The sequence below is a fragment of the Macrotis lagotis genome, chromosome 1, assembly GCF_037893015.1.
Source record: "Macrotis lagotis isolate mMagLag1 chromosome 1, bilby.v1.9.chrom.fasta, whole genome shotgun sequence".
In the NCBI taxonomy this organism is placed as follows: Eukaryota; Metazoa; Chordata; class Mammalia; order Peramelemorphia; family Peramelidae; genus Macrotis; species Macrotis lagotis.
This window is the reverse complement of record NC_133658.1, coordinates 155,350,111-155,374,769: the sequence shown is the minus strand read 5'-3', so window position 1 is coordinate 155,374,769 and position 24,659 is coordinate 155,350,111. Positions and strand designations below refer to the sequence as shown.

The window sequence follows — 24,659 nt, the reverse complement described above, 5'->3', positions numbered from 1 at the left end:
TCTTTAAATGTTTGTTAGAATTCATTTGTAAATCCATCTGGTCTTGGAGATTTTTTTTCTTAGGGATTTTATTGATGATTTATTCAATTTCTTTTTCTGAAATGGGGTTATTATAACATTTTATTCCTTTTGTTTTATTCTGGGTAATTTTAATTTTTTGAAAATATTTGGGGTGGCTAGGTGGCGCAGTGGATAGAGCACCGGCCCTGGAGTCAGGAGTACCTGAGTTCCAATCCAGCCTCAGACACTTACTAATTACCTTGCTGTATGGCCTTGGGCAACCCACTTAACCCCATTGCCTTGTAAAAAACTAAAACAAAAAAAAACCCAACAAAAAAGAAAATATTCTTCTATTTCATTCAGATTGTCAGATTTCATAGTACAGTTGGGTAAAATGTTTCTGAATTATCACTTTACTTTCCCTCTTCACTAGTAGTGAATTTACCCTTTTCATTTCTGTTACTGGTTATTCGGTTTTCATTTTTTTTTAACCAAAGGTTTATCTATTTTGTTTCTTTTTTCATGAAATCAACTCTTAGTTTTTATTTATTATTTCAATATTTTTCTTACTTTAAATAGGACTAATTTCTCTTTTGATTTTCAGAATTTCTAATTTGGTATGTAATTTGTTCTTTTTTTTTTAAATTGAATGAGCATTTCATTGATCTCGTCTGTCCCTATTTTATTCATGCAAGCTTTAGAAACAGAAAAATTTCCCAAAGAACTATGAACTGCTTTGGCAGAATCCCACAAATTTTGGTATGTTGTCTCCTTACTGTCATTGTTTTGGATGAAATGATTTTTTTTAGGGTTTTTTTTTTGCTAGGCAATGGTGTTAAGTAGCTTGCCCAAGGCCAGAAATGATTATTTCTTTGATGTGTTGTTTGATCCACTCATTCTTTAAAATTAAGATTTAGTTTCCAATGAATTTTTAGTTTCTTTCCATGGCCCCTTTTTACATGTAATTTTTATTGTATCATGATTTCAAAATGATGCATTTAATATTTCTGCCTTTCTGCATTTTATTGTGAGGTTTTAAAGTGCTAATACATGGCCAATATTGTGCAGATTCCATGTACTGCTGAGAAAAGGGTTTGCTCCTTTCTATGCCCATTTGATCTTCTCCATTCACTTCCTTAATTTCGTTTTTGTTTATCTTGTGGTTAGATTTATCTAATTCTGAGAGAGGCTGGTTGAGGTTCCTTATAATTTTGCTGACTATGTCTTCTATAACTCATTTAGTTTCACCTCTAAGAATTTGGATGCTAAAATACTTGGTACATACATGTTTAGTATTGTTATTACTTCATTATCTATCTATTAGGTACCCTAGCTAGTTCATTGAATATTCACTGTTCCCCTGAAAGAGTATATTCAATTTTGGAGGGTAGTTGATTCTTGCTTGTAATCAAGGTTCCTCTGCCCTCCAGAATCTCATATTCCAGGTCCTTTGATCCTTTAAAGTTGAAGTTGTCAAGTCCTGTTGTAATCCTGATTGTGGCTTCCTGATAATTGAATTGCTTTTTTCTAGTTGCCTGTGGTATGTTCTCCTTGATCTGATATTTCTGAAATCTGGTGACAATGTTCTTTGGCCTTTCCATTTTGGGATCCCTTTCAGGAGGATATTCTTTCTGTTATTGTATTCTTTCAGTTACTATTTTAACCTCTAGTTCTAGGATATTAGGGCAGTTTTACTTGACAATTTCTTTTTTTTTTTTGCAAGGCAATTGGGTTAAGTGACTTGCCCAAGGTCACACAAGTAGGTAATTATTGTCAGAGGCTAGGTCCTCTTGACTCCAGCTTTTTGGGTAGTCCAATAATTATTAAATTATCTCTCCTGGAGCTATTTAACAGGTCAGGTGTTTTTCCAATTAAGTATCTTACTTATTTTTTTATTTTGTCTTATTCTTTTACATTGTATTTAAAAATTTTTTTTAAGACAGTGGGGTTAAGTAACTTGCCCAAGGTCACACAGCTAGGTAATTAGGAAGTGTCTGAGGCCAGATTTGGACTCAGGTCCTCCTGACTCCAGGGCTGGTACTCTATCCACTGTGTCACCTAGCTGCTCCTGATTGATTCTTGATATTGTATTCTACTTACCCAATTCTAATTTTTAAGGAATTATTTTCTTCAGTTAGCTTTGGCGTCTCAATTTCCCTTTGCCCAACTGCATTTCTGAAACCGCTGCTTTTTCTTTTAGTTCAATACTATTTTTTTTTGGGGGGGGGGGGGGTTGTGACTTGTCCAAGGTCACACACATACATAATTTTTAAGTGTCTGAAGTCAGATTGGAACTAAGGCTGAACTAACTCCAGGGCCAGTACTCTACCCACTGAGCCACCTGGATCCTGGCCAATTCTATTTTTAGTGGAGTTATTTTCTTCGGGCAATTTCTGTATTTCCTTTTCTAAGCTATTGACTCTCTCTTGCATACCTCTCATTTCTTTTTGCGTTTTTTTCTACTTGATTTTAAAAATTCTTTTTTGAGTTCTTCCAAGATGTTTTTTTTTTTTTTAGTTTAGGATCACTTTATATTCCCCTCTGGGGCCTCACATATAGTCTTTTTCCAATATCCTCTTCTGAGATGGTGGTGTGGTCACTATAGTACCTTTCTTTGGTCAGGGTTTTTTATGGTTTCTTATTCATTTTTTTAGCCTAGTTCATGGTTTTTAAAATTGTACTCTGCTCCTGGGTCATGGAGGGCACTGTTGCAGACTTCCTGTACTGGAGGGCTAGTGCCTGACTGTTCGCTAATTTTCTGTGCTGGGGCTTTAGATGCTAGCATCTTCCCCACTGTGTTGGGGTTGCTCTGCCTAGGCATGGTATTCTGGGTTTGCAATTTGTCCTCTGCACTTCAGTTGGAGGCTTCAAGTCTGGCAGGCTGAGCTTGGTTGAACCCAGGACCTGGTTGCTGATCTGTCGTGGTTAAGAGCCACTGCTTTTCCCTAAACCTATCCTCTAAAATTATCTACACATAGGTGCCTAACCTTTAGGTACAAAACAAGAAGAAGTAGACATCTCAAAACTGTGGGAGCGAATTTAATTTGGGTATTATTAAGATTTGTTTGGATTAAACCCATAGCTGAAGCCTGGCTGTGACAGCACAATTTTTTTCAAAAGAAACAGGATAGCTAAAGATAGGATGGTGTAGCAATGTTTATTAAGGTGACATCCTCATATAAGGAACCAGGAACCAGAGGGGAAAAACAGTATTTGGGTGAATATCAGCAGAAGGAGAAAGAATGATTTTGGAATAAACCATACAACACCTGGACAGAAGGAAGAAACACATCATGATCCTGGCACAAAGGCATGAGATACATGGTACAGTGTTAGAAGGCTTCAATTATTCAATTTTCTGTCAGAGCTCTCTTTTTTGCCAAAAACAAACTAGGGTAATTTCTTTATATTACTTAATTGATAGTTTCATCCTTCAAAAGATGGAGGAACCACATGGGGAAATTCTGTTCTGGATCTAATTCTCACTAATGGGAAGAACTGGTCATTTGGCTGGAAATTGTGGTAATCCTGAAGTTTCTTCCTGGAATTTATGACAGATAAAAGATAGATGAACCAAATAAAATGAAATAAAGATAGGAAAGATGCTATAGAAGAAGTTAGTTCAGAAAGGACAGAAAATAGGTAAGAATGAAATTATAAAGACAAAGAAAAACAAGATGAATATATATCAAAATATATCCACACACACATATATGTCTATAAAGAAATCAAAGTTGATGCACCAGCACACTCAGATTTTCTGAAGAAACGTGCAGAATATGGAAGCAAAGGCAAGAAATGGAGAATGATATGGTCCTGTACAAACAGTGTAAGAATTAGCTGAGTTTTCTGAGGAGAACAAAGGACAACAAACAAAATTTCTATTGAGAGAAAAGGGAGGATTCAAGAAAGGAAAGAACTTTTACTTTGGGTGGATGGGACAATGACAACTGACAATGGAAGGAAGGAAGAGTGGCCTAAATCTTAATTTGCTCCTTTTCTTTACAAAATTGAAAGACCTTTGCACACAGAAATAGGAGAATAAAAATGACTAACAAGGGGATAATATTCAAGGTAATTGAGGATCTTGTAAGAGAGCACCAGATGACTTATATCCTCAAGTACTAAGAGAATAGGCAAATGAGAGATGAACTATTCTCAGTAATGTTTTAACATTTTTTAAAAAATGAATTTCTGTTGATTTTGCTTTTATATTACTGATATTTTCCCCCATATCCCTCTTCCTCTGCTCTCAGACAGCCATCCCTTATAAGAATTTTTTTTTAAAAAAAAGAGAAAACAATTAAGCAAAACTGATCAACATATAGGAAAAAAAAAATGGAAAATTGGAGAGGTATTCCAAGACTGGAGAAAAGAAAATCTATTAATTTTCCAAAAGGGAAAAAAAATCTCATGTGATTGAGTTTTATTCCTGGGAAAATTCTAGAATGGATCATTAAAGAAATGTTTGGTTAACTTTTAGAAAGAGAAAGATTATATATAAACAACATGGAATCATCAAGAAGAGGTTATTCCAGATTAGCCTCATTTCCTTTTTTGACAGGATTACTAAACTAATAGATGAGGGAATGCTCTGGATACAGATAACAGATAAGTGCTGTGGATTAGAAAATATAGTTTAGATAGATTCAGAACTGGCTGTATGGCCAGTTATTGATTTTTCGTTGTCAATATGGTGGGAGGTCTCTAAGGAGCTCTACTTTTTCCAATGATTTGAATAAAGGTATGAATGGCATCCTCCTACCATCCAGGGCCAGAGGTTCACTGAAGCTTCCCAAAGCAGGGGCTGGCTAACTTGTAATATATTTGGCATGGACTAGGCTGCTCAAGTCTAACCAAAATTTTGGGATCAATATCTCTTGGCAAGAAGCACCTGGTGAGATCTACTCTAGGGATATTATCCTTGGCTTTGCACTACTCAACATTTTTGTCAATCACTTGGATTTAGGCATGGATGGCATGCTCATTAAATTTGCAAATGAAGGTAGGTGGGGGCGGCTGGGAGGGAAGGCAATGACAGGAAACAGCACTGGATGTTGGAATTGATTAAATTCCACAGGGTCAAATGGTTAAAACTAAGTTGATGATATGGATACAAGGATGAGGAGGTACAGGTAAGTTTCTCTGAAAAAGCTCCCTGGTTTGAGTGGCCTATAAGCTTAATACAAATCAGTGATGTGACAGTCCCTATGCATGGACTGACTTTCTCTACATTTTGATTGCTTAATCTCATTCCAGGCTCAGTTCAGGTTTTACATGCTATGTCAAGTCCTTCCTGATTCCTCTGTCTGTTAGTGCTTCCCCATCTCTCATGTGATCTTAACATCCTTGCATGTTTTATCTGTGAGTAGAATGAAACCTCCTTTAGGGTAGGGGCTTTCCTGCCCCCCCGCCCCCCCAGTGTTCCTTTTATATCCTCAGTCAGCATTATGACTTAAAACGCATGCTGATTTAGAGAGCTTAAATGTAATGCAAGTGGAAATATAGGAGAGGGGACTATTTTTTTTTTTTAAAGCAAAATGCCTCATCTCACTCAATGCTGTAGAATGTATTAGCAGACAGACAGTTGACTTTCTTAAAGGTTTCTGCTCATTAGAGCTAAAGAACAATTCACTTGAATTCTCCTTTCTACAATTGTCCTCTGCCTTTTCCCAACCTTGGAATGAACTTTTCTCCAAGAATCTTAGGTTCAGTTCTGGTACCTTATCCTAAGTGAATTTAATTTTAGTGTTTCTTCCTTTTTCAAATTATCCTGTAGTTGTGTATCTGTATATGTAAATTCCTTGAGCTTAGCGACTTCTCTGTTTTTGTCTCTATATAGCCCATAATTGGCACTTAAATATTTATTGGATTGATTTGGAAAGCATCTTGGAGTTGGCTGGAGTTAAGAGTTGTGTTGTTTAGTCCTTGTTCTACTACTTTATCAGAGGTAAGATCGCGTGCAGATCTAAAAATCTCTGCCCTACATATCACTTTGGGTTTACACTGGAGGATGACACAGTAGACATGAAGATACAAAGCCTTCAAAACAATACAAAAGTAAGGCATCATCAATAGTAACAATATAAAGATCACCCAGATCTATATCAGCTTCTAGAATGTTTTGTGATCACTTTTATCATTCATTTCACATTTATCATACCATTCATGAAATGTTATTTCCATAAAATAAGAAAATAATATACTATCAACTAAATCCCAGCTATTTTAGAAGTTAAATGGCATGAGCAAGATGAGAATAAGCATTTCCAAGGCTCTGCTCTGGTTTGCTGAATCACAATGATGGAAATATTCCTATGAACAACAGTACCATTTAAATGATTAGTACTTCACAGTTCGAGAAATTTAAGGACGTGGGAAACAAAATCCCCCCCCCCCCCACTTTGGATTTGATCAAAAGGAAAGTTGCTTATGGCCATTTTGTTTCAACAGAATCAACTGAGCAAGAAAGCTATGATTTCTGAGATCTTAAGTAAAGTGGCTCACCTCAGGCATGATTTCAATCTTTTCATAGCGGCGTTTAAAGGGTAGGGCAAGCACCTCTGCACGACGGTAAGACATTGCAGGCGGCTGGCAATCAATCATCAGGTCCATACGATGGGACTGGGCAGGGGGAGGCTGGGTATATTGCTCAGGACACACCACATGGAGAGGCTGGAGAGGCAGCAAAGGACAGTCAGGGAACAGAAAAGGAAAACACTATGTCTGAGTCAATGAGCTCTCAACAGTGTGGTCAGCAATGACCCATTCTGTTCCCCATTTTCACTCTTTTGGGTACTCAGGCTGGTACAACTGGTGTCATTTGTGGCTTCTTCTCCTCCATCCCCCCATCATCTAATCTAATAAGGACAATGGAATGGAGTCAGAAGACCTGAATTTGGATACTGGCTCTGCTACTTACTACCTGTGTGACCTTGGATGAGTCCCTTCTCCTCTCTGGCCTCAGTTTCCTCATCTGCAAAATGAGGGGGTTGGATGAAATGATCTCTAATTGAAGAATCTATGTTCTATTTACAGACTGAACCCCCTCCCCCGAGTCAAATGTAGGCTCTTTGAAGCTAGAGCATTTTTTTTTCTGCCTTAGTCTCTCTCCTGCTCCTAAAACTGCACCTCATACATTGTAGGCACTTTAATTGATATTCATGAGACTGGATTACTCTGAACTCTCACTGAGACCTTTACCAGTCTCTAAGGTTGCCTATTCACTTAACAAATACTGCAAAAGCTTTAACCTGAGCTTTTTCTCTCACATACTATGTTGGTAATTTCCCATTTCTTTTTCCTTTCTTAAATCCACTTGGCAGTTAGAATAATTTTATTTTTCAACATATAATTTGCCTGCTCAACAACTTATGTGATGGCTCTATTGCTGAATGTATCAGATTTAAAATCCTATGCTTGACTTTCAAGGCTATCAACTACATTCTAATATCAAATCCAATTTTTGTTACTTTTTAAAATGTAGTTTCTGTTCCTTCCTTGCAAATGTGCTCCCTTGCTCCTTGCTTATTTCTACCACTCTGCCCTTACACATGCTATCCCCTTTACCTAAAAGCTTCACCTATTTCTATCCTGGTTACCATTCCATCCCTGAAAATCAGAATCTAAATCAGCTGTAAGGTTGCAGGGGGATTCAAGAACTTTAATGAACTTGATTCCATAAACTTGAAAAAAAATGTGTATTTTTATTTCAATGCAAATAGTTTTCTTTGGGACCTTTTATGTTGTATGCATTTAAAAACATAATTCTGAGAAGGGATTCAGTCTTCACCAAGAAATCCATGTCAAAAAAGGTTAAGAATTCCTGCTCTCAGCAAATTTCCTCCATTAAATTTTTCCTAATAAATAAACCCTACTGAAACAATCACTTATCAATACTCATGTACAATTTGAATTGTAAGATACAACATCTCTTATCACTTACTACTCCTAAATAGCTTGCACTGAAACATACCTTGGAGGCACAGACAATCCCTAGGGACTGCAACTTCCCTAGGGAGAGATAAAGACAGTATGCAAACAAGTAGGCAAAGGAGGCAATGAAGAAAAGAACACTAGTGATAAGAATTAAGAAAAACAGGTAAAGTGGGGGAAATGCTTCTTGGCAAAGAAGGAAATGGCACGAAATCAAGAAGATACCACAGAGAGTGTATATTGTTCAAAATCTGCCACGGACCCACATCTCATTCTCTAACATCAGTAAGCTGAAATACTGTATTATTTGAATTTATTTATGTTTTGCAAATATTCTTTTTTAATGCTTTTTTTGGTTTATTTTATTACAATAATCTTGTTGTGAGAGTGAACATAAACCCCATTCCCCCCAAAAAGATGAGCAACCTCAAGAACAGTGAGAGAAAGAAAAGTGTACTTTAGTCTGTTTTCACATTCCAATGGCTCTTGTCTCTGGGATGAATTGCCTTCTTTATCCTATGTCCACCGGAGAAGATGCTTGACTATTTAGCCCCTTCCTCCTCTCCTTTCCCTTCCTCCCAGTACATTCCTTTCTCACCCACTGACTCCATCTTTTTACTATATTATATTCAGCTCTTTCCTGTATCTTGTCTATATATGCTCCTTCAAACTGCTCTTATAAATGAGAAAGTTCCTATGAGTTATCAGTATCTTCTTCCCGTGCAGGAATACAAACAGTTCAATATCATTAAGTTCCTCATAGTTAGTCCCTCTCTTCAACTCCCTCTATAGTTCACCAGAGTCCCATATTTGGAGATCAAACTTTCTGTTCACCTTTTCAATATGAAAAGTCTCTGGTTTCATTGAACGTCCATCTTTTCACCTGAAACAAGATGTTCAGGTTTGCTGGGTGGTTGATTCTTGGTTATATACCAAGATCTTTAGCATTCTGGAACCATCATATTCCAAGCCCTATAAGCCCTTAATATAGATGCTGCCAGATCCTGTATAATCCTAATTATAGAGCCATGGTAGTTGAACTGCTTCTTTCTAGCAGCTTTTTTAGTATTTTTCCTTTGATTCAGGAGTTTTGGAATTTTGCTATAATATTCCTGGGAGTTTTTCTTTTGGGATCTCTTTAAGGAGGTGATTGGTGAATTTCCTCAATTTCTATTTTACCCTCTGCTTCTAGGATCTCAGGACAATTTTGCTGTATTATTTATTGAAAAATGAAGTCTAGTCTCTTTTCCTGGTCATGGTTTTCAGGTAACACAATAATTTTTAAATTATCTCTGCGGGATCTATTTTCAAGGTCGGTTGTTTTTCCAATGAATTATTTCACATTTTCTTCTAATTTTGGGTTCTTTTTGGAAGTTTTATTTTTCCCGATTTCTTTTGAAGTCATCAGCTTCCTTTAGCTCCATTCTGCATTTGAAGGAGTTATTTTCTTCAGAGAGCTTTTTTATCTACTTTTCTGGCTGACCAATTCTGCTTTTTAAGGCATTCTTCTCATCTGCCTTTTGTGTTGCTTTTTCCATTTGGCCTAAACTGGTTTTTAACATTTTATTTTCTTCAGTATTTTTTTGTATTTCTTTCACCAAGCTGCTGACTTGGTTCTCATGATTTATCTGCATCGTTGCTGACTTGGTTCTCATGATTTATCTGCATTGTTCTCATTTCTCCTCCCAATTTTTTCTCTACCTCCTTTAATTGCTTTTCAAAGTCTTTTTTGAAGTTAAAGGGGAGACTGTTGAGGTCTCTCCTCTGGTCCTGGGACAGGACTCTGGTGCTTTGTTCATATTCAGACCTTGGTTACCATCTGGGAGCCCCCTATTGTCATAGCCTGAGCCCATTTTCTATTTCTCTTTGAGGTTTTTGGATATAAAGCTTCAACTTTGCTATCTTCTGAGTATGTATTTTGATCCTCCATGGGACTAAAGTAATTTTCTAAGGTTGGATTCTTCTTTTTCTGTTTACTCATTTCTTTAGCCCATGATGCATTTACCGCACTTCCAAGGCTTTGGTGACAACTCACAGGGACCTTAATTCCTCCCAGGTCTTATGAAAGACTCTGACTGCTCTCTTGCCTGTGCTCTGGTATGTGGATGACCACAGGCCCTCCCCTCTGTCCTGGAGCTGGGAGGAGGGTCTCTGCTTGGCTATGGTAGTATGGGGCCCAGGAGTGTGGGCCAACAACAGTCTTGTCCTAGGGAGAGCAGAGGGACCTCTGCAGTCTCCTCTGACCCCCTTACTATCTATGGGCTGGGAGATCTGGAAGTGCTGGGTGGCTTCCCTGATTCCTGCTACAAGTTCTTACCACATGGCTGTTCTGAGGCCCACACTCTGCTCCACACTCACCTCTGGTGAGCAGAGTTCTCTCTCCACCCCTTCAGGCTGTCCCAAGTGATCTCTGGGGCAAGAGATCTAGAAACTGCCACAGACCCAGGTGCCCCTAGGCACCTCACTGGGTTGTTCCTGGAAGGCTGGAACTGGTTTGCTCCAGCACAGCTGTACTGTGGCTCCTTCAAATTCCTGGTCCCAGTGAAACAGACCTTTCCTGGCATCATCTAAGTTGTCTTGGACAGGGACATTCTATCACTCAATCTTTCTGTGGGTTCTGCTCCTCTAAATTTTGGTTAGAGTCATAATTTGACAGCTTTTGTAGTTTTTTGGGGAATGAGTTTCTGGAAATTCCTCCCTTCATGCTGCCATCTTGGTTCCATCCCCTGAAAATATTCTTAAGTCATCTTTTTTTTGGCCAGGCATTGAGGTTAAGTGACTTACCCAAGGTCACATAGCTAGGTAATTATTAAGTGTCTGAGGATGGATTTGAACTCAGGTCCTCCTGACTCCAGGTGCCTGCTGGTGTTACATCCACTTCACCACCTAGCAACCCCTTCTTGAGTCATTCTTATTATGTTCCTGGAACTCCCTCCTATACTCAGTTAGACTTTTTAAAGGCCTTGAGGGAAAAAAAGTAATTTTAATTCTTTCATTATCACTTTGCATTAGCTGTCACATGATTAGCCTGAACTGTGACTATGCTGCATGCTTGGCATCTGGGTTCTCCCTGATGGTGGCAGCTTTACAATAGATTCTCTACCACTAGGTGGTGCTACAGTCATATAACATGCAGTAAAATATCTCTTGGGACATTCAAATACCAAATTTCAATTCTTTAATACAAAAATGCTTCAAAAAATTAACTTATTAAAACATAAATATTTTACAAACTAATGAAGATATTAAAGAATTATAATCTTTTAGTCCAAAGGAAAACGAAAACACAAATCTCCCTACAGCCAGTAAATCCTGTAATCAACAATTGTTTCTTTAATATCTAACCAAATTTGACATGAAGTTGAGAACTCTTAACAATCTAGAACTCTAGACTTTCTCTTATAATACACAAGCCAATTGAACATAATATTTCTGTCTTTTAGACCTGCCTGCTTCCTTCTTCCTTGAATTCTCATCTTTTTATTTCTGGAATGGTCACTAACATAGTATCCAGAACCCTCTTTCACTCTCCTATCTGATTCCAATTACAGATCCAGGTGCTCTTTTCCTTGTTCTTCCTCTTTAGAAATGACACATTGGACTCCCTTCGGATTCAAACATTTGTTCATAAAACAGAAGCCTCAACACTTACAATGCGTGGCTTAAATAACATTGAGAAAGGGGTGGAGCCAGATGGCAGCATGAGAACAGCCTTTCCTAGGAGCTCCCTCAAAAATATTCCCCAAACCTTAAATATATGGCTTTAACTAAATTTTTGAGAGACAGAACCAATAGAAAGATCCAGTGAGGCAATTCTTCAGCCCAAAGTAGCCTGGAAAATCATGGGAAAACTCTGTTCCACAGGGGTGGAGGGGGCGGCAGCACAACCAGGATTATTGCAGTAGAGTGAAGGAGCTCTAGTCTTCCTGGAATAGTTCACTGGGTACCTAGGCACCAGAGTCACAGGGAGTGTTGACTCCTGGCAAAAGAAGCAGTTTCCTGACCTGGCAATCTAGGGAACACCAAGAACAACTTGGAAGATCAGTGGGAAAACCTCTGCCAGAGTGAGTGGGAGCCAGTGTGGCTATCAGTGTAGCTGCGGCCACCAGCATAGCTGTGGCCCTCAGTGCAGCCCAGATCCCAGGAAATGGAAGCAGGGGCACAGAGCACTCAGCCCATGGAAGTTAAGGGGGTGGGGAGAAAATGTTGAGATCTCTCCTCTGTCCCTGGGACAGGACTCTGGTGCTTTGTCCATATTCAGATCCTGGTTGCAGTCTGGGAGTCCCCTATTGCCATCCACAGACCAGAGTACAGGCAGGAGAGCAGTAAGAGCCTCACATATTGAAGGTTCTTGTGGGGGGTGTCTCAATAATACTCAAAAGCTTGGGAAGTACCCTCAAACCAGAAATAGACTGGGGAAATGAGTAAACAGAAAAAAAAAAGAAACCTGACCATAGACAATTACTTTGATCCTATGGAGGATCAAAATACACAATCAGAAAATGAGAAAGTTCTAGCTTCTACATTTAAATCCTCCAAGAAATATAGAGATTAGTCTCAGGCTATTTCAGAGCTCAAAAAAGATCCTGAAAATCAAATAAAAGAGAGGTAGAGGGAAAAATTGGGAAGAGAAATGAGGGAGATGCAGGAAAAATATGAAAAGCAAGTTAACACCTTAGTCAAGGAGATACAAAAAAAATGCTGAAGAAAATAACATACTAAAAACTAGTTTAGGTCAAATGGAAAAAACAATTCAAAAAGCTAATGAGGAGAAAAGTACCTTAAAAAGCAGAATTGGGCAGATGGAAAAGGAGTAAGAAAGCACTCTGAAGAAAACAAATCCTTCACATGTAGAATGGAGCTAAAGGAAGCCAATGACTTTGCAAGGAATCAAGACACAATAAAAAAATATCAAAAGAATGGAAAACTAAAAGAAAACATGAAATATCTTATTGTGAAAACAATGGATCTGGAAAACAGATCTGGAGAGAAAATATAAAAATTATTGGGCTACCTGAAAGTCATGATCAGGAAATGAGCCTTGACTTCATTTTTAAAGAATTTCTACAGGAAAATTGTCCTGATATCCCAGAAGCAAAGGGCAAAATAGAAATTGAGAGAATTCACTGATCTCCTACTGAAAGAGACCCAAAGAAAAAAATAACTCCCAGGAATATTATAGCCAAGTTCCAGATTCCCAAGTGAAAGAGAAAATACTACAGGCTGCCAAAATGAAACAATTCAAATATCATGGAGCTGCATCAGGATCACACAGGATTAGCAGCATCCACATTAAAGGGCTTGGAATATAATATTCCTGAAGGCAAAAGAGCTTGGAATGTAACCAAGAATCAACCACCCAGCACACATCCTCTTCCAGGGGAAAAGATGTACTTTCAACGAAATGGAAATTAAAAATGTTCCTCTTGAAACAACCAGAGCTAAACAGAAACTTTGATCTTCAAGTACAGGTGAAGCATAGAGTGAGAATGAGAAGGGTAAATTATGAGGGATTTAATGAAGTTGAATTGTGTGTATTCCTGCATGGAAAGATGAATACAGAGAATACTCATATAAACCTTCTCACTTATTAGAGCAGTTAGGAGCTTTTATAATCGAGACACGGAAGAGAGTCAAATTTGAAGGTATAATATATTTTTAAAATGGAGTCAATGGGCGAAAAGGAAATGTATTGGGAGAAAGGAAAGGAGATGTAGAATAGACTAAGATATTTCATGTAAAAGAGTCAAGAAATAGCTTTTGAAATGGTATGGAAGGGGGGGAGGTGAGGGGGAATGAGGGAATCTTCATTCTCATTGGAAATGGCTCAGAAAGGAACCAACATATATACTTAATAGGGCATAGAAATCTAGAAGAAAAAGGATATAAAGGGGACAAGGGGATGGGGGGGGGAATGTAGGGGACAGAGAAGAGGGTAGATCACGGGAGAGGATAGTCAGATATAAATACATCTTCTTTTTCACTTTTTGCAAAGTGATGGGATTGGATGGTCTGTCTGGGACCATGGGGATGGGTGGGTGCTGGGTCTCTGGGATGGGATGTTGTTTTGGGACTTCTTGGCCCCAGGGCCAGTGTTCTGTCCGCTGTGCCACTCAGGTGTCCCACAGCACACTTTTGATGAGGGACAGAGTGAAAAGAGAGATAAATGGATGGAGGGAATTACAATCAGCAACATGAACTACGGAACTGTTGGACTTATGATAAAGACTATGATCCACCACAGAGGCAGAGCTGATGGTATCAGAATACAGCCTGAAGCACTTTTTTTTTCTTTCTTTCACTTTATTTCTCATGAGTTTTTTTTAATTTTTGTTGGGATTATGTTTACTCTTGCAATAAGACTATTTTAGTAATGTATAAACAAAAAAGTAAATTAATAAAAATTGAAAAAATAACACCAAAAAAGAAATGGAAGAGAGTTTTTTCTTAAAAATAATTTTCTTATATGAACCAATGACCATAGAAATACTCAAACTACTCCAGCACCTTTCTTCCTGCAAATACATGCCAGTATATTTTTGTACAACTGTTTCAGGCATATGTTTGAATGAGGATGTTTTTGGAATATAACTGAGTAACATTCCAATAGTTAAGGTTAGCATTAAAATTAAATTACATTTTTTTCTTTTTGGCTAGGCAATGGGGTTAAGTGGCTTGCCCAAGGCCATACAGCTAGGTAATTATTAGGTGTCTGAGGCCGAATTTGAACTCAGGTACTCCTGACTCCAGGGCCGGTACTCTATTCAATGCACCACCTAGCTGCCCCTTAAAATACATTTCTTAAACACAAACAGGCTGAGATGTTAAGGAGAGACAACTTGGAGGATATGAGAAAGTTGATCTGGGAGGAAACACTAGGGAAGGTAAATAACTGAGATTTGTCTTTCTTGTGGTTTTGTTACTAAGAGTTATTAAGCTCTCTAAGGTAGAGGCCATGTTTCCTACTTTTGTTGTAATTCTCCTTGGTGCTAGAATATCATTTTTTTCTACAGTGGATTTTCCAGTAATGCTGTTTTGTTGTCAGGAAGTAAGGTAGCATAGTAAACAGAGCAGGCACTTGGAGTTAAGAAGCAGAGTTCAAATTCCACTTAATAAACTTATTAACTTATCTCAGCCTCAGTTTCCTAACTATAAAATAAAGGAGGTTGGACTGAGACTCCTTCCCACTCTAAATATATGGTCCCATGTCAATCCAAATTGTAGCTTTCTGTGCCACCACCTATCAAATAACCCTCCCTTAATATGATAATAATTTAATTATAATTTAATGGTAATTTTAAATTAAATCATCTAATATCTACATTTAGAAATTATTTATATTATTTCATACTACTTTAAAGATAATAATAATAAAAGTGGCTTATTTGAACTTATAGTTAATTAAGGATGAACAACAGGACAAACAACTCCAAGAGAAAAAAAGAGGCATTTCAACAGTGTCAGAAACAATTCAAAGGAAAACAAGGGAGAGGGGAAAGAGGGAACAGGACAAAGTAGGAATTAGATTGGTAATTAATCTGGTAATAAGTATAGAGTTGTACAAGAAAGGCATAAGTTACTGAAGACTCCTTCCAAGAATTACGAAAGAAGCCTCAAAATAACATGAAATTACATTTTAAGTCAGTGCTGTTTTAATTACAAATCTGTCCTATAATCTGTCTATCTTTTGGCTATGTTTCCTAGCATTTAAGTTGACTAAATCTATTCTCTCTGATATTCTAAAATTATGACTATCCAGATTTCCAGATTCCAGCAGACCTACTGCACTTCCAGGAAAAAAGAGGGAGGGAGGGAGAGTGAGGACAGAGAGAGAGAGGGAGGGAGGGAGGGAGGGAGGGATGGAGGGATGGAGGGAGAGGGAGAGAGAGAGAGACAGACAGACAGAGACAGAGACAGAGACAGACAGGCAGACAGGCAGACAGAGACAGAGAGACACATTAGAACCTCTGATAGCAGAGAGGACATCAGCTTCATATCATCACCTGTACTTCCTTGAGTAACTTTGACACTTGAATGAAGTTGAGCCTTGTGTCGATAGGACAATAGATACATTTCATAGCCAAAGGTTGGTAAGGAGCCAGTGCATCTAGGTATGAGAAGTCAGGTTCTGGGAAAAGAATAAAAAGAAGATTTTAAAAGAACAGGAGGCAATAAATCACTTTGTAGGACTATATGGACTGAATAGCCAACTCTGCTTCCTCAATTTCCAAGGAGGATTGGATCATGGGTTCTAAGGTTTCTTCTGGCTATAAATCTATGATCCAATGATCGCATCTCCTCTTTTCTCAATTTGAAAATTACTTCAACCATATTGTCTGTTTTTCCTTAATAGTTAAATTGGTACTTTACTAAAGCTCCAAAAAGATACTTCAGTATTCTGAAAGATGTGTGATTTCACTCCTATGGATCTACTACCCCTAATAATCCTGAACAAAGCTCAAAAAAAGCTGGAGAAATTCAACAAGAGCACTGCCAGCACCCTGCAGACAAACAACATTCTAACTATACATCTACTGCAGGCTCTCTTGATCAGTATTGCTCCAATGACCTCCCATCTAGAGCGGGCGTTACAGACTATACTTGGCCTAAGGAAACCTAGGCTTGAGCCTCAGAACTTCCACTTAATAGCTGTATGAATTTGAACAGGTCATTTAACTTGTCTGAGTCTCAGCTTCCTCATAAGCAAAATGGGAATGATAAACGCATATGAACCAGGCTATATTTACATAAACATGAAAGACTATTATTACTGGTACTTAAAGCCTTTTACTTACATGGGAATCTACAATTCCCATGTATTCTCTGCCTGTGTCCGAGTTGTAAGTCTCAAATCACTTCTGTAGTTTTTTCCCCATGAAAACTTTTAAGGTACTGTATACATGACAGCTATTGTTGTTGCTTCCTCATCTATAAAAATGAGGTTAAAACACATGCCATTTACCTCATTATAAATTTTAAACACTGAATAAATAGAAATCATTAATAAAAAAGAACAATTAAACTCAATGGTTCAGTAGAGCACATGCTGAACACTTATCAAAATGCTGAAGTAGGGATGTCAATTGGAACTGCCTGGTCCTCTTCAAAAGCAGCAGACCAGCTTCAAAGTCAGGGAGACCAGGGTTTATGTCCTATTGTTGACAAACTCACTTGCTATGGGACCATGAGCAAACAAATTTTCAGTATTAGGTAATTTTCTAAGAAGATGCTGACCCACACTGGTCAAGGAATTCCTTCATTTGGGATTTTTATCAATGAAACTCCAGGTTCAGTTTTATCCCTATCTCATATTAAGAAGTACAAAGGACCTATTGCAATAGAGGGGAAGAAGGGAGGAAGTGAGAACTGCCTGAATCTTTCATCAGATTTGGCTTAAAGTTAACACACACACACACACACACACACATACACACACACTCAGTTAAGTTAAGAGATTATCTAACCTTTCAAGTATTAAAAGGGGAAAAGGGGAGAGGGGAGGAAAAAGGGAACTAACAGAAGGAAGGGAAGGAAAAAGAAGGGGTAAAGGGGAAGGGAGTTGGACATAGGAGGGTAAACACATTGAAGGTGGTGGTATTCAGAAACAAAATACTGGGGAATATGGATAAAGGGAAAAAGGGAAAAATAAAAGCAGAGGGAAGATAGCATGGAGGGCAATAAAGAGTAATTAATTATAACTGTGAATGTGAATGGGATGAACTCCCTTTAATATATAAGCAAATAGCACAGTGGATTAAAAAACCACAATCCTACAATATGCTGCTTACAAGAAACTCATTTGAAGCAGAGAGATACATATAGAGTAAAGGTAAAAGGTTGGAACAAAATCAGACAAAGCAGCTGCAAAAATAGCATTAAAAGAGATAAGGAAGGAAACTATACCCTCCTAAAGGTACCAAAGACAATAAAGTAATTTCTTTTTATTTTTAGTTTTTTTTTTTTTGCAAGGCAAATGGGGTTAAGTGGCTTGCCCAAGGCCACACAGCTAGGTAATTATTAAGTGTCTGAGGTGAGATTTGAACTCAGGTACTCCTGACTCCAGGGCTGGTGCTCTATCCACTGAGCCACCTAGCTGCCTTATCAAACATTTAAGGAACAATTGGTTCCAATTCTATATAAACTCTTTGGAAAAATAGGTGAAGATGGAACTCTGCCTAACTCTTTCTATGATACCAATATGATACTGATACATAAACTAGGTAGTTAAAACAGAGAAAGTAAATTATAGACCTGAAAAAATATATATACCAGAGTTATCTTCCTGATGAATATAGATACAAAAATCTTAAATAAAATCTTAGCAAAATAATTACAACAAGTTATCACTAGGATAATACATTATGACAAAGTAGGAATGCAGGAATGGACTAGTGGAATAGACTAGGTGCAATAGCAGGAAACGATTATAGTAATCTGCTGTTTGATAAACCCAAAGAGTCCAGCTATCGGGATAAAAACACTCTCTTTGATAAAAACTGCTGGAAAAATTGGAAGTTAATATGGAAGAAACTTAGATTAGACCACACCCTATACTAAGAAGATCAAAATGGATACAGGATTTAGACATAAAAACAATATTATAAGCAAAGTAGAAGATCAAGGACTAGTTTGCCTGTCAGATCTATGGGAAAGGGAATCAGTTTATGACCAAGGAAGGGATGGAGAACATCATTAAAAACAAACTAGACGGTTTTGATTACATTAAATTAAAAAGGTTTTGCATAGACAAAACCACTGTAACTAAGATATAAAAAAATGTAGTAAATTGGGAAACAATTTTTACAACTACTATTTTTGACAAAGGACTCATTTCTAAAATATACAGAAGACTGAGTCAAATTTTCAAAAAAAACCCAAGCCATTCCCCAATTGACAAATGGTCAAAGTATATGGAAAGGCAATTTACAGATGAGGAAATCAAAGCAATCCAAAGTCATATGAAAAATTGCTCTAAATCAGTGCTTATTAGAAAAATGCAAATTAAAGCATCTCTGAGGTACTACCTCACACCTCTCGGACTAGCCAATATGACCAGTAGACATTGATCAATGTGGGAAGGGATGTGAGAAATCTGGAAAATTAATGCATTTTTGGTGGAGCTGTGAACCCATTCAACCTTTCTGAAGAGCAATTTGGAATTATGTCTAAAGGGCAACAAAAATGTGCATACCCTTTGATCCAGCAATACTACTACTACTGGGTCTACATCCTGAAGAGATAATGAAAAAGGGTAAAAACATCACTTGTACAAAAATGTTCATAGCAACCCTGTTTGTAGTGGCAAAGAATCGGAAATTAAGTGAATATCCTTCAATTGGGGAATGACTTAACAAACTGTGGTATATGTATGTCATACAACACTATTGTTCTATTAGAAACCAGGAGGGATGGGAATTCAGGAAAGCCTGGAATGATTTGCATGAACTGATGCTGAGCGAGATGAGCAGAACCAGAAGAACATCGTACACCCTAACAGCAATATGAGGAAAATGATCAACCTTAATGGATTTGCTCATTCCATCAGTGCAACAATCAGGCACAATTTTGGGCTATCTGCAATGAAGAACACCATCTGTATCCAGAGAAAGAATTGTGGAATTCTGGAATCTGAACAAAGAGCAAAGATTATTACCTTTAATTTAAAACAAAACAAAACCATTATCTTATTATGTAATTTTGCTCTCTTATACTTTATTTTTCTTCCTTAAGGATATGATTTCTCTTGCATCACATTCAACTTAGATCAGTGTACACTATGGAAACAATGTAAAGACTAATAGATTGCCTTCTGTGGGGGGGTGGGGGGAAAGCAAGATTAGGGAAAAAAATTGTTAAATTTAAAATAAATAAAATCTTTTATTTAAAAAAATAGAAAGATAACAATTTTCGACACAGCAAATTTCAAATGAGAGTAGTACAACCAGAAGAGAGTTGGAGATATTAGTCCAGACTTCAGATAAAAAAGTCATGGTTGGAAAGATACATTTTATATTCATCTGGACAGAGGTCCTAGGAGAAGGTCATGAGACTGAATAAAACTGTCATGAAAGGGTATAGTCTAAGACTGAACCCTAGAGAACATCCACTTTAAGAAAAAGACAGCAAAAGAGGATGAGCAAAATCTAAGAACTGGGAAAGTTAGGATCTCTAAAGCTTAAGGAGCAGAGAGAGAGGGTATCCAACAAGATAAAGTGGTCAACAATGTTCAAGGAAAGCAAAAAGATCAACAATGATGAGTAAGTAAAAATCCATTATATTTGATGATTAGGTCCCTGTTGACTTCTGAGAGAACAGAAACAGCAGAATGGTGGGGGTAGAGGTCAAAGCCCAAAGACAACTGATGGCATGGATATAAAGACATCACTTTATGAGAAATTTAACAATGAATGCAAGAAGAGATGGGAATGTTAGCTAAATGGGTTAGGAGTAAGATGTTAAGGATGAGGAGAAAAGAAAATTATTTTAGGCAGATGTGAAGCAATGACAAGAGATGGAGAGATTGAAAGGAAGATGACTGAGAGATTAAGATAGTCAAGTGAGAAAAAAATGGGACCAAGGGCTCAGATAGGATGAAAACTTTAAATGGAGGAATAAGATTTAATGAGGTCTTTTATGATTAAAAGGAAAGCAAACAGATGATAATGTTGAGAAGTTTTTAGGGGCTAAATTATCTATGATTAGCATTGGGAAGGCCAGCCTGGGATCTGAGGAGAGGAAAACATTTTGAAGACTGACTGAGGAGAATGAGATATATTTTACTACAAGAATTTCCCAACTGGTTATTTTCCACTGTAAATCTGTAATAGATGAAATTACTTCAGATCTATAGCTCTCTTCAGAAATACTTTGGTAAAGTGAGATGAGGAGCAGAAAAATCGAATTATGGGGAATTATCAAATTGCAATCAGCAGAAGAATAAAGAGAAGGCTTCTAAGTAATGGCGATCTTTATGGGGGTTCCCTTGACTTGAGGTCTTCATATAAAGGTTGGTCAAGAAAAGATCAGACAAGATGGACTTTGAAGTCTCTGGCAGCTACATGGTTCTGTAAGTCCATGAAGTATTAGTGGTAAGTATAGTATGGCACACACATGGCAAACCTGTAGAATTATGGGGTACCCTGAAAAGATCAAACTGACCTTTATCTGTACTAAGTAAAACTGCAATTTGGGGAGGTAGTGTTCTCAAGAGTCAAAGCAGAGATATTCTTCTCATGGCTGGTTCTTAACTCCCCAAGTTTTATTTTATCAAGGCAAAAAAATATCTGGCAATTCCCTAGAACTGTCATGCAGGTCACCTTGGTGATCTAAGTCTTAAAATGACTGAAGGGTCAAATACTGAGCTTTTAAGATACCTGAAGCTTAAAAAGAATGCCAGAACATGGTTCAAGGTATCCAATTGCTACTGGTCATACTCTATCTGGCCTTGTCAAGGATCCCCCCCAAGTGGTTCAAGTCTCCAGAATAAAAGCAGCTTGCTACAGCTCAAAGATGATTCTTATCAGACGTTATGAGAAACAAGATAGGTTACTGGAATTAGTCCATGTTATTCACTGCCTCACTGTAGGAAGTACTCTGAGATCGAGAATTAGGAAGAGAATACAATATATATATTTTTTTGTGTGTGTGTGTGTCTCTGAAAATTCCTCCCTTTTTTCTTCCCAACTAACTATGTGACTTTGAGCAACTTGGAGCCTCTTTGGAACTTATTTTTTTTTCATGAAGTAAATAATCTGTCAGGAACCCATTCTCTACTACTATATAATTTAAGCGATTCTGTCTTGAGACTCTTTCCCTTGGCAGTTATGAATTATAATGGAACAGACAAGAGTGATTTTCCTACTTACCTGTGAATATAACAGTATTGAGACTTGATTTTCCCCAAAGTTCCATGAAATGTACAACATCTCCAAATCGGAGGGAGGGATGACCAGTGAAAACTACACATGGCTGTTTAAAATCATTGCTGAAGTCTCCATGGATGCTGGGATAGTGCTTCAGCTTGTTAGTCTGAATGAGCTGGAAAAAAAAACATGAAAATGAAGATATGTCAGACTATGATGAAAATAAGTACAAAGGTTTGCTACTTACCGATACAGAATGGGAGTACAGGTGGAAATGTCCTCATGAAACAAAGCAACTTTATTTAAATTAGCCAACTGGCCAAGTATCAGCAAAATTAAGTAGTATGGTTTTCGGGGCTAAAAGCACTTAGGCCCATATGTTAATATCAACTCACTTAAAAGAAAGTTTTCTTGCATATATCCTGTCATTTGTCACTAATTTAAGTGTGCCTATTTATTTTCCCACTTAATGTCATATGAAATGCTAACTAGTTCTACTCCAAAGACCTCCAAAATTCTACTCCAAATCATTTACTGATTGTATGCTATTCAAAGTGTTTTCTAGCAATTTATGTTTCATAATGTTATGCTCCTCATTCTGTTTTGGCAGCAGTATACTTATAAGGCTCAAACAAGAATGATGACAGACATAATAGATTACACATCTGGAAATTTTGAATTGGGTGTAGAGCATATTCTACTTGTGGGGCATCTTCTGGGTGTATTTCATCTACCATTCTGTCATATGGCTAAGTAGCTGGTCCCTAACATGAGTTCAGTCAACCTTACAGTTATCACCTTCTATTACATAGTTCTCAAAACTGTAAGATATTCCAAATCTCAAGAGCCAGACAGGAGTGAATTGCGGACCCATACTGATCATAGCTCCCCATTTTTGGATGTCTCCATCATAAATCTATAGTTTCTCTGTTCTCATCACTGCTCTTCCCTTATTTTTTCCTCCTTTGAACTCCTGACCCTATGGTTATCCAGTTTTCCTTGGTTGCATTATCCTGCCCCTGCTCAGGCCTGGATTTACCTCAAACACCTATCTTTTCTACTTCTATACCTATGTTGCTAAATGCCAATGAATACATCACTAACAGTCTAATTAGACCCATTATAAATTTATATTAATTAGTCCCAACTGTTTCCTTATTGCTACATGGCTTCTAGACTGGAACAACTACCATCTGCCTCTTCTTCTCCATAGGTTTCCTAATCCAACAATGCCATCATAGTGCTAGGTTTGCTCCAATTCACAAGAACATGGAAGGTTGGGTAATTGAGGGCTGTGTCAGCACAAATCATTGAGTCTGAAACTTCTAATCCCTTGCCTTCATTGCCAGAGGTTCATTTTATCAGTCGTTCCAGATTCTGTTATCTACCGACTCCTAGCACATTCTCCCTTCTTTTACAATGAGTTCAATGTTTGGCTTACGGGTTTTAAGTTACTTATCTTTTTTAAGTTATTTTATCTTACTTACATAATTATATTATTTCTATTTTTTTTAGGTTTTTGCAAGGCAAACAGGGTTAAGTGATCCCCAAGGCCACAAAGTTAGGTAATTATTAAGTGTCTGAGGCCGGATTTGAACTCAGGCACTCCTGACTCCTGACTCCAGGGCCAGTGCTCTATCTACTGTGCCACCTATATACTGTGCCCTGTATTTCTTACTTTTTATCTTACTTCTTCCTTAGTTCTAAAAAACTCCAACACCATGTTGATGTCCTTATAATACCATAACTTCTCATTTCTTTAATCTATTCAATGCCTGTTACCTAAGCCTCCAATCCACCTCAATTATATACTGGGTTGTCATATTTTTGATTCTCACCTGCAAATTAAAAAACTCTGAATTTCTTTTATCCACTTATAAACTTTTACCTTTCAACTCTCCCTGATTCTAATTTCCGTTCTCACTGTGATCTCCAATCCTTCTATCCTTCAGCACCATCGGAGGTCACCACACCTACTCTGACTACATTCTCCTCTTTTCTCAATCTTTAGCCCTTGGTGAACCATTTCCACTGTACATTCTGTTCTATTCTTGAATTCTTTCTTCTTCTGTTCAATAATGGATTATGCTTTGCTAAACCTAACCCTGGATTATTCCCACCACCTACTTACTTCCTCTTAATCACATGCTGCTTAATTCAACTGGAAGAAATCAAAACTCTGCTAAGTCTGCTAAAAATTTATACTAACTAATCTCAAACAGGTTCCCACTCTAGCAAGTCAATCCAATTACTAATTGATTACTATGAATCCCTAATTGTTGTCCATCATTAGAAATGCTGTTTCAAACCTTGTTTGCTTAAGCCTTCTATGCCACTTATTCTTTCCACTTTTTTGTCCGTGTGTGTGTGTGTGTGTGTGTGTGTGTGTGTGTGTGTGTGTGTGTGTTTTGCAAGACAGTGGGGTTAAGTAACTTGCTCAAAGTCACACAGCTAGGTAATTATTAAGTGTCTGAGGACTCATTTACACTCAGGTCCTCCTGGCTTCAGGGTTGGTGCTCCATCCACTGCGCCACCTAACTGCCCCCCCCCCCCACTCTTTCTGATGAAGGATCTTGTTGCCTCACAATTTCACCCATCTGCTGAGAGCTCCCTTTTCTCTCTTACTCATTTCATATCCTGTCCTCTTCCCCCACAATCTCTGCCATCATTATAAACTCTCATAGTGAGTTAATCCATTTGCTTGCCAAGAATAACTTCTTTATATGTACTCCTAAGCTCATCTCAAACAGAACACTCAACCATCAACCCCATTCTCTCTCTAACCTTTCATCTCTCCTTCCTCAAAGCCTACAAATACCCAAGTTTCCATGATCCTAACAAAGTCCCCTCTAAATTTGAATA

At 37.7% G+C, this 24,659-nt stretch overlaps 1 protein-coding gene across 4 annotated transcripts in view; it reads right to left on the bottom strand.

The window, feature by feature from the left end:
* The window catches only part of INTS9 (integrator complex subunit 9), a 123,439-nt gene that overhangs the window by 11,137 nt on the left and 87,643 nt on the right, over positions 1-24,659 (bottom strand). For all 4 annotated transcript variants that reach the window (XR_012473267.1, XM_074209191.1, XM_074209189.1 and 1 more), the window contains 3 exons: positions 21,801-21,972; positions 15,939-16,063; positions 6,508-6,675 (listed from right to left, as the gene is read on the bottom strand). Coding sequence is in view for 3 of the 4 variants with exons in the window: in XM_074209191.1 (XP_074065292.1) it covers positions 6,508-6,675; positions 15,939-16,063; positions 21,801-21,972 (465 nt within the window). In the remaining variant the exon portion in view is untranslated. The remainder of the gene's footprint in view (positions 1-6,507; positions 6,676-15,938; positions 16,064-21,800; positions 21,973-24,659) is intronic.